The 11,823-nt window shown below is 26.6% G+C and overlaps 1 protein-coding gene across 1 annotated transcript; it reads right to left on the reverse strand.

Annotated features, from left to right (window-relative positions):
* Positions 1 to 7,313: 7,313 nt before the first annotated feature.
* LOC113869848 lies at positions 7,314 to 8,069 on the reverse strand. Its single transcript, XM_027506344.1, has 4 exons — positions 7,930 to 8,069; positions 7,616 to 7,849; positions 7,447 to 7,522; positions 7,314 to 7,351 (listed from the first exon to the last, which is right to left on the reverse strand). The coding sequence occupies exons 1-4, from the start codon at positions 8,008 to 8,010 to the stop codon at positions 7,314 to 7,316; spliced, it is 429 nt and encodes a 142-aa protein (XP_027362145.1). The 5' UTR covers positions 8,011 to 8,069.
* Positions 8,070 to 11,823: the final 3,754 nt, after the last annotated feature.

Consider the following 11,823-nt stretch of genomic DNA (forward strand, 5'->3'; position numbering starts at 1 on the left):
TACTCAAAGATAATATTTAACAAGATTTCTACTTATAAGGTCTATTAGCATTCCTAGCTAAATTTTCGTATTCTATCAAATATTTCACTATGTATTTGACAATGGATTCTCCAGTAAATTTGGAGAATTTAGGGACTTTCCATTCCTGAGGTAATTTAGCTTGTAAGATCATTTCAAAATATACAGAAACTAAATAAGGTTTATTAGCATACCCTACATCGAAGTTGTGTTGATTCAGCACTTGCTTGACAACATTAGCAATATTTTGAAGGTTATGATTATGATAATTAAGATTATGATTAAGGTGTACCCCTACATTATTTTGTTGAATTCGCTCTAACACTTGGTCAAGCAATAACTAAAATTTGTTCAAATTGGAGGTTATCTTTAACTTGTCTTAGACCATTTTCATCTAACATTCGACCATTTTGGTCAAGATTTTAATTTTAGGAAAAAAATATATTTTATTTCCTATTAATATTTTTTTATTTACAATATAAAAATTAACATTTAATAATAGACAGGTGAAACATGTCAGTCCTCAAAAAATAAAAATCATTTATAATAACACAGAGAAGTTATATTATCTGTTTATTGTCAGTTCTCAGAAAATGAAAATCATTTACAATAACACAGAGAATCATATTCTCTATTTATTGTCAGAGCTTTCTAATTAGACAACAAATTTAACTACACGAATTTAATTTATAATTAATTTTGATTTGATTTGATTTTAAAATATATAATATATATTAAATTAGTTTTTTTTGTTTTATTACATTTTTTAATTATTATAATGTTTTAAATTCTCTTTTCAAAAGCTGTAATTTCTTTATATATCAAAATTTACATTGTGCATATCATATAATCTATTGATTAATTTGACTTTTACACAATATCAATTAACACATTTTTTTCTACCCTTTATTATTAATATTTTTTTTTATTAACCTAATTTATAAAATTTAGATTTAAATTTTAAAATAATATTTTTTAAAGTATAATTATTATATTAAATATATAAAAACATGATAAATCTTATTAAATTAATTATTATTTTTTATATTTGAATTTACTTTTAAATTTTTAAAATATTATATCATAATATTTTTATTAATATTTAATTAGATTTTAATTTAAACTTTTATTATAAACTCTATTTATTAAAAATAAGTTAAAAATAATAATAAATATTTTATAAAAGCTTACTATTTTTTAATAATGCACTAATTTATTATTTGAAAATGAATTGGTAAGGACTGAGTCCTTGCTCAAAGTTCCTAAAGTGCTTAATTGGGTTCCATACGTTCTGCTATTCAAATTCATTCCTAGTGGAACGACTTGATTTATAAGTGACACGATTGTTATTATCGGATTAGAATAAGTCATTTGATGAATTCATAGAACAAATCAGACAAACCCAAGAGGCAAACCGTAAGGTGGGTCTTACCTAGGTCTTTGGTTGAAACCTATATTGAGCAAAGTAATCATCAATTGACTAACTACTAGTGATGAGAGTGGTGATAGTCTCACGATTGACACTAAATCTTCAGTAGTATTAACATCCCCATTATTATTTTATGGGTTAATACTATTACCCTCGTTTACCAATATTATTATTTTTACTTTTGTTATTATTATTAGCTATGACACATTGTCTACTACACAAAAGGTATTAAAAACACCAATAACATACATCACATAACCACACACTAATTACATCCCACTAAGCTAATTTGTTTAAGCTGAATTTTAACAGTAAAAAAAAAATTCAAAACAAATCTAAGATTGAATTTTATATCCTCTTTACGGTTCTTTAAGTATAATTTTAATATTTTTTAAATTAAACATCGTACGAGAAGACAAAGTAAAACAAGGAGTAGACGAAAAATTGCAAAGAAAGAATAAAGAAAAAGCAATATAGATTAAAAAGAACAACTGAAATTTAATTGAATTAAAAATATAAATGTACAACTTTTACGATCAACACATGTTGTTAAGTTTAACTCGTGTGTTCGGAGGACAAGTGTACCCATCAAGAAGTAATAAAAGGTTCTTAAATTAAGTTCCCAAAATATCGTTTCACAAGGATTGATTTTCAATTATTAAGAATTTCCTAATTTAATTGTTTAAGCTTCAAAGATATGAGATCAATTAAAACAAGAATTTATAAAATTAACTATAAAACTAAGAGCAAGAAATACAATGCACGTTTTTGTTAAACTTATTAGAGAGGAACCTAGGGCGTATGGGTTTTCTCATTCAATCCTTTATGTTTTTTTTTTCTGTTTAACTCTAAATCCGATTTCCTTATGATTACCAATCATTCATATGAATACTATTAATACCCAATAGTCATGCAATATTAATATTCTTTTCTCTAAATTAACATCTTCAATGGTCATGCAAGACATCAATTTAAGAAAGCTTAAAGAACCTATGAACTTGTTAATTTAATAACGATTAGAAGAGAAAGATTGGTTTGGTCCACCTAATCCTTTGTCTCGTTTTACCCTATAGATATATTAATTAACTGAGGTATGATCGTCTGATAATATAATTAATTATGATTAAGAGAGAAGCGCAATAGGATAAAATTTTATCACGAAACGAAAATCAAATATAGATTCAAACGTCAAAACCTCATAAATTCATGAACAATAATTCCCATAGCCCTAGCTATGGACTTAGTTACTCATGCTAAAAAAAAGAACTAAAATAATCATAACCAAAGCCATAATTAAAAGAAATAGTAAACTAGACTGTGAGATATGTTTCCGGTCTTCAAGTATGATCACTCAAAACTCCAAGTCCCGCCAAAAGTGTGTCAAAGATCCCGTGCAAGAGAGACGAGATGAGATGTATCCTAGAGAAAAAACCAAGATAAAAATGGTGTCACACGCGAGGCCTGAGGTCCCCTTTTAATAGGGTTTGAAAACTTTAAAGACTCTTCATAATTAGATTTTTCGCAGACGAGCACGATTGTGCAAGGCCTTAAGCACGACCGTGCATAAGTTTGAAACACCTTATGCTTGAAAGGGTCTGGGCGTGCTGCCTACTGTGAAACTTTAATCTTCCATCAATTTGAGCTCAAAACTCACCTAAAGTCTACTTGCGGAATCTTTACACTAAACTGCATAATTAATATATAAATTAGTGTAAACTTCAAATAAAGTATAGGTCAAATATAAATATATGAGCTGTAAAATAGGACCTAATTACAAACTTATCATCATGCGTAAAACTTTAGTTTGCAAAGATTTTGAGAAAATGTTTACATTAAAGTTGTAACCTCTATACTCTGAAAAAATATTTATAAATGCTTAGAAATTTTTTTGCCTAAAACATGTAAAATTTAAATGCAACTATCTGAAGCATTTTATTTATAACTACTCTTGTGTATCCTCCGCGTCTTTTGCCACATGCATTGATCTTTAACTCATAAATATATTTGACGTTTTCAACATATTTTCATCATCTTTCGGAGCACGTTTGCCACTTTAAATGTGGATGCTTTTTTGCACTTGAAATCCTTCAATATTGTTTTTAAAATAATTTTTGTCAAACTTTCAACAAATTTTTAGAAAAGCATGTCAAGATACTTCTTTATGACTAATTTTAAATGTTTTTCTTACTTCATAAAACTTATCAAATCTCCTCAAAATGTTAACTATTTAACTTAAAGCCAGACTCTGACATTTTTTAAAAAATTTCAAAAATTTATTTCCATTTTGACTAATACTAGTGTTTTCTATTCTCCTCATTTCACCAAAAATATGTCAAAAAGTATAATTTCTATAAATATCTAAATTTTAATTGAAACATTTACTTCTAACTACAGTTTAGTCTTATGAGTAAAACATGTTTTAATCATATAACTCAAGGAAATTTATTTTTTTTCCACACGATATATGACTTGGTGAATGTCATCTTGGTGACGTCTGTTATGTTTCCCAGGTTTTGTTATTCGGTCAATACTCAACACGATTCAATGTCACAAACTATTCTTACCATTATTGTACAACAGGAACAAAGGTAATATTATTTTAAAATTTAATTTAATTAAAATTTTTAAATTCACTAAAATAATAATTGAAAAATATAAAATACTCATTGAAGCTGATTCAATATCATATTATTTTTATGTGCATAAATACTGTTTTTATATAATAATTGTCTTAAATTAGAGCATGTCTTTGTCTTTGGTTATGTTGATGAGTCACTAAAATCAAAGTGAAGTTGAATGGCAGTGCCCCAGAAGAAGCCACGTTGATTTTTCGAAGCATTCCTCGATATGGAATTCTGCCTGAATTTGTCGTGTATTGGATAGTGGTGAAAGTTGTTTATTGACCTATTTTAATATTCGGAAGGTTAATAATACGTTTTTTTTTTCTATTTTTTAATATTAATTAAAATTTATTAAAAACTTAAAAAATACATAAGTTTCACTTTTTAGTATTTTATTTTCGAATATGATATATTAACAAGATAAGAAAAATAAAATGAACGAGCATAATTAGAAACAAAGAAGGACGCGTTAGTGAGTTCATTCATCGCATTGTAAATAATCTCTATGGAGAGGGTGTCAATTCCCATATGTATAATGCAAAAACTATACACATGACCATTGTGGAGGAAATGGACTACGAATCATTGGAAGGATAGCTTTGGATGACATTAGTAGATAGGGTTTGAAATTTCCTACACTTGTTATTCGAGATTGGCCACATTAATACTAAGTGGTTATCAATTTTTCACCTTTTGTTAGTCATCGTGTCCATTGAGACAATTACAAAATAGCATGTTTTACTCAACAAGTCTTATGATTCATTCCCCTGTCGACTCAACTTTAAACAATGGATTGCTTTAGTTTGTTCCCTTTGTTAGACTCTAATCCACTGAGCAAACAAATGTGGTATGAACATTTTTATGCACTCATCAAGGAAAATCAATATTTACCTAAACATTTTAAAGCAAAAAAAAAACTGAGGAGGTTTTTTCTTTTCTTTTCAATAATGTCATTATTATTATACAATTGTTGGTCAATATATTTTTTTTTAGAAAAAAGGGCTCAAGGCCCAAAAATGCTGAATTAGGCCCATATGGAGAGAGAGAGAGAGAGAGAATTAGGATTAATTTTGGAGTTGCAGGGAGTGGTAGAAGGTGAGGATGGCGATGAAGAGCTTCCAGAGGTTGTGTGTCATGGCGAGGCGTTTCACGCAGCCACCGACGCGCACACTCTCTCTTCTAATCCGATGATTCTTCCTACCTCTCCTCTCTCTCTCTCTCTCTCCACATATATATATATATATACACACTCTTTCCCTCTCTTCTCATTCTTCATCATCATCATCGGGGTCCTCAATAAGCTTCCATTTCTTCTTCTTCCGGTGAGGCAGGCAGTGATGATGTTTTTTTATGCAATTGAATCAGAGAGAGTGAATAAAGAAGAACAGACGTGTGATGGCGAGGTGATTCTGTCTAACGCAGCCATCGCACCGCACTCTTCATCCACTCTTCTCTGACAAAACCTCCATCTGAGCCTCCTTCTTCGCTCCATTAACCCATTTGCCCTATGCATTTCTATTCATTCCAATGCTTATTTCTTCATTTTTTCTTTTCACACTCTTCCCTTCTTTCTCTTCTCCACTTTCCACCGTTTTCCCCAAAATCTCTTCTTGGGTTTTTCACCTAAATAACTTACAATTTTACCTGTAATTGCATGTTTATGGTTTCATTCATTCTCCAATTCCATATTTTTGTGCTTTTTTTTTTAATGTTTTTCGGTTTCTTTGCGAATCGGGAGTGAGAGGCTGAGATTGATTGTGGTAATTTTAGGAATGAATGATATTGTCTCTATCTTCTACCTCGATCACCAACTACAGATTGTTTTCTTTAATTATTTTGTTGAATTGTGGATTACTTTCGTTTTCCTTCTCTAGTGTTTAAGCTGGAACAAGCAAAGCTAAACAACTCCAAGATGATTGAGACAACTGGGTGGATTTCTTGTATGTATCATGCCTAGTTTATTACCTCTCTCATCTCATGGACGAGACCACAAATCAATTGCCTTCCACATTCATGAATTCAGAACAATTACTGAGCCGCGTAATCAGAACTGGTCCCCCTGTCAAATATGTGATTCTTCCATTCCTTTCGCATATAATATGATACAGTGACCATGTCTCTCTGTGGATGTCACTCTTGGGATATGGAACAATTATCATAGAGCGAAAAACTCGCTCCTTTGTCAAATGGTTGACTTCTGAATTGTCGCTTCAATATACACAACTTGGGCAGAATGAGTGTGTAAAATCTCTTGTTAGGTGAACATCATCATGGCATTAAGACTGTAGTGAAGATATGTGATTACACCATCCCAAACCCAAAGGGTGCTCAAGGGCTCCTATGTTAGTCAATATATGGACTATAGGCAGGATCCAAGCATTTGGTACAATCCAAACTTGTTTCATCCAAAGTGGTTCCAAGGATCAGAAATTGTTGTGAAACACCAGAACTATGCCCCGCCCAGGCATGCCTTTGGCTTAATGATGATGCTCTTCATGTTAGCTTCATTGATCAACTTCTTTAATTGGAAATTTAAAGATGGCATGGCACTAAAAGAGACGGGCGTGGATGATAATTTGTTTATCACCTCACAGAAGGCTCAACCCATCGAGCTGTTCCAGATAATATATTTTGTGATGTTATGTTTTGTCTCGTGGAAACTTCATTTCTTTTTTCAATTCATTCTATTAAAGTGGAAATAATTGTAATCGTGCTAATACATCGGTGTCACCGTTCAAGTAAAACAAAAGGAATTGATTATATACATATAATAATGTGTATGAAATATAAGGCGACATAGTGATGATACAAGTTTTCTAATGGTACGACACATTTTCTAAACCTGGCCATTGTGTTCCAGAAGAGATTATTAATTCCGAAGATTGAACGTGAGATCAATAAAGCAATGGACATTGCCTAAGGGAGATTTACTTGAACTGTCAGTGCTCAGGAAGCTAGGCCTGAAGACACGAATCAAGTGCAAATAGAAAGCAGGTGCTTGACAAAGCATTAGACACGCTTACCTAGATATTGGCATTGCTGCTTAAAATTTTATGTTGATTAAAACAACAAACCATTAATGATTAACGAGTCAAAGAAAACAAGACTAATTAAGGAACAAACAAGACGGAACTTGTACATGGATTAATAATACAAAACATAACTGCGCTAGGGGAAATATTTTTGTATGGTGTTCTTAAATGATAAAAGTACATTATTATTAATACCAACTTATGCAAAGCAACCTACGAGTCTTCCCTGCTAGCTATCTCCAAACCATTACCTGCAAATAAAATGCAATATTCGGGCATAAAGACAGTAAGCACCAATTCAACCCATCAGATTTTAAAGGTCGAAATTAAAAGACAAAATACTTACCTTCAGGGTCGAAAAAGAAAACTTGTTTGATCTTGCCATCAGGCAGGGACCTCTGAAAAGTCTCGATACCCTTGTCCTGCATAAACAAGCTCATGCATCCACTCAATTTACACTGTTGCAGCTACTATGATTTGATTATCATCTAATTGGGGCAACATAAAAAGGGTACCTTGAGTGTTTGGAGAACAGATTCGAAATTCGAGACGGAGAAGCAAAGATGGTGGCCTCTGGGAAGAAAGGAAGGGTCAATGATGGGTGAGGTGGCACTCCATGGACCTTCAGGGAGGTTGTTGGTTGGATTGCGTTCGATGAGGTGAAGATAGAGAGAAGAAGAGGGAAGGCGCAACCAAACAACTTTGAAATCTCCGAAGTCGGGGGTTTCGACTTGTTCGAACCCAAAAATCTGTATTTTATGTTATAATTCAGTGGTAATTGTGATTAGAGAAACAAAACCAATAAGATAGTGAGAGCAACAGTGATGACCTCTTGATAGAATTGAGCAAGGCGTTGTATGTCAGTGGACTCTCGAGATATGTGGTTCAAGCTCACTCCTTCAGCTGCCATTCTTTTTTCTTCTTCAGCTTACTTCTTTTCTCATCTGTTCTCTTGTTTATCATTATCTTTATAAAACCAATTTAATGATTTAATTTTAGAAATAAAATATCTTTTATTTTTTATTAGTATTTTTTTATTATTTTATATCTTTTTAATTAAAATAATTCAATTAAAAATTAACATTTCATAATAATTAGTAAATAATATCAGTCTTAAAAAATAAAAATCATTTATAATAAATTTATTTTTAAAATTTTTTAGTTTGACAATAAATTCAACTATACAAAGTTAATTCATAATTAATTTTGATTTAATTTTAAAAAATGTGATGTATATTAAATTAATTTTTTATTTTATTCTTTATTAGTATTTTTTTTATTATTTTAAATCTTTTTAATTAAAGTAATTCAATAAAAAAAAAGTTGACATTTTATATTAGATAGATGAATTATATCAGTCCTCAAAAAATAAAAATCATTTATAATAATATAGATAAGTCATATTCTCTATTTATTGTCAGAGTTTATATCAGTCCTTGAAAAATAAAAATCATTTATCATAATACAGATAAGTCATTAAGAGCTCATATCAGTTTTCGAAAAAATAAAACCATTTATAACAATACAGATAAGTCATATTCTCTGTTTATTGTCAGAGCTCATATCAGTCCTCGAAAATAAAAATCATTTATAATAATACAGATAAGTCATATTCTTTGTTTATTGTCAGAGCTCATATCAGTCCTCAAAAAAATGAAAATCATTTATAATAATACAGATAAGTCATATTCTCTGTTTATTGTCAGAGCTCATATCAGTCTTTGAAAAAATGAAGAGCTTTCTAGTTGGACAATAAATTCAACTATACAAATTTAATTTATGACTAATTTTGATTTGATTTTAAAAAATGTAATGTATATTAAACTATCTTTAGTTTATTATAATTTTTTAATTATGCTAATGTTTTAAATTCTCTTTTCAAAGTTATAATTTTTTTATTTATCAAAATTTGCATTGCGCATATACTATCTAGTGATTAATAAGACTTTTGCACGATATCAATTAACAAATTTCTTTATTATTGCTCTTTACTACTAATATGTTTTTTATTAGCCCAATTTATATAATTTAGATTAAAAAATTAAAATAATATTTTTAAAGTATAATTATTGTATTAAATATAGAAATATATGATAAATATTATTAAATTAATCATTACTTTTATATTTAAATTTACTTTTTAATTTTTAAAATATTATATCATAATATTTTTATTATTTAATTTTATAAATTTTAATTTAAACTTTTATTATCAACTCTATTTATTACAATTAAGTTAAAAATAATAATAAATATTTTATAAAAGCTTTTATAAATTATAATATAATTAATAAAAATTACTATTTTTAATAATACACTAATTTAATATAATAAAGCAGAACATTCAATTAGTTTTACATTAAAATTTAAATTTAGTATTGTATTGAAAATTATTTTTACTTTAAAATTTATATATAAAATCAATATGTGGTTCAAGCTCGCTGCTTCTACTGCCATTTGTTTTTCTTTTTTTTTAACTTCCTTCTCTTCTTTATTAGTATTCTTTTTCTCAATTAAGATAAAATCAATCTAAAGTTTTAATTTTAAGAATAAAATATATTTTATTTTTTACTAATATTTTTTAATGTTTTAAATCTTTTTAATTAAAGCAATTCAATTAAAAATTGACATTTGATAATAGGTAGGCAAAACATTTACAATAACAATCTTTTATAATAACACAAAGAAGTTATATTCTCTATTTATTGACATAGTTCTATATAATAAATTCAATTATACGAATTTAATTTATAATTAATTTTAAAAGTTTAAATGTATGTTAAACTATTTTTTTTAATTTCTTATATTTTTTTATTGTATTAGTGTTTTAAATTCTATTTTTCAAATTAAAATTTTTTAATTTATCAAAATTTACTATGTGCATAATAACACAATATCTTGATTAATTTGATTTTTGCGCCAAATTAGTTAACAAATTTTTTCATGATTATGCTTTATTACTAATATATTTCTTTTATTAGCCTGATTTTTATAATTTAGATTAAAAATTAAAATAATATTTTTAAAATATAGTTACTTTAATAAATGTTATTAAATTAATTATTACTATTTATATTTAAATTTACTTTTTAATTTTTAAAATACTATATCATAATATTTTTATTAATATTTAATTTTATATATTTTAATTTAAACTTTTATTATCAACTCTATTTATTAAAATTAAGTTCAAAATAATAATAAATATTTTATAAAAGCTTCTATAAATTATAATATAATTAATAAAAATTACTATTTTTAATAATACACTAGTTTAATATGATAAAACAGTACAATAAATGACTTTTACTTTAAAATTTAAATTTATTATTATATTGAAAATTATTTTTACTTATATATATATATATATATATATATATATATATATAATTGATCTGTATTTTAAACTTGCTTCTTTTGCTGCCATTTGTTTTTCTTCTTCTTTAACTTTCTTCTCTTCTTTTATATTCTCTTACTTATCAATACCTTTTTTCAATTAAGATAAAATCAATCTAAAGGTTTAATTTTAAGAATAAAATAAATTTTTTAAATGTTTTTAATTAAAATAATTCAATTAAAAATTGATATTTAAAAGTAGGTAGGTAAAATATTTATAATAACAATCATTTAAAATAATATAAAAAAGTTATATTCCCTATTTATTGATAGAGTTCCGTAAAATAAATTCAATTATACGAATTCAATTCATAACTAATTTTAAAATAATTTAAAAATTTTAAATACATGTTAAACTAATTTTTTAATTTTTTATAATTTTTTTCATTGTATTAGTGTTTTAAATTCTCTTTTTCAAATTAAAATTTTTTAATTTATTAGAATTTACATTGTGCATAATAACACAATCTCTTGATTAATTTGATTTTTGTGCTAAATCACTTGACAAATTTTTTCATGATTACACAATAAATTCAACTATACAAAGTTAATTCATAATTAATTTTGATTTAATTTTAAAAAATGTGATGTATATTAAATTAATTTTTTATTTTATTCTTTATTAGTATTTTTTATTATTATTTTAAATCTTTTTAATTAAAGTAATTCAATAAAAAAGTTGACATTTTATATTAGATAGATGAATTATATCAGTCCTCAAAAAATAAAAATTATTTATAATAATACAGATAAGTCATATTCTCTGTTTATTGTCAGAGTTTATATCAGTCCTCGAAAAATAAAAAGTATTTATAATAATACAGATAAGTCATTATTTGTTTATTGTAAGAGCTCATATCAGTTCTCGAAAAATTAAAACCATTTATAACAATACAGATAAGTCATATTCTCTGTTTATTGTCAGAGTTCATATCAGTCCTCAAAAAATAAAAATTATTTATAATAATACAGATAAATCATATTCTCTGTTTATTGTCAGAGCTCATATCAGTTCTTAAAAAAATGAAAATCATTTATAATAATACAGATAAGTCATATTCTTTGTTTATTGTCAGAATTCATATCAGTCCTTGAAAAATGAAAATCATTTATAATAATACAGAGCTTTCTAGTTGGACAATAAATTCAACTATACAAATTTAATTTATGACTAATTTTGATTTGATTTTAAAAAATGTAATGTATATTAAACTATCTTTAGTTTATTATAATTTTTTAATTGTGCTAATGTTTTAAATTCTCTTTTCAAAGTTATGATTTTTTTTATTTATCAAAATTCGCATTGCGCATATCATACTATCTAGTA

Source organism: Abrus precatorius, unplaced genomic scaffold (genome assembly GCF_003935025.1).
Source record: "Abrus precatorius isolate BTA unplaced genomic scaffold, Abrus_2018 Scaffold6, whole genome shotgun sequence".
Lineage (NCBI taxonomy): Eukaryota > Viridiplantae > Streptophyta > Magnoliopsida > Fabales > Fabaceae > Abrus > Abrus precatorius.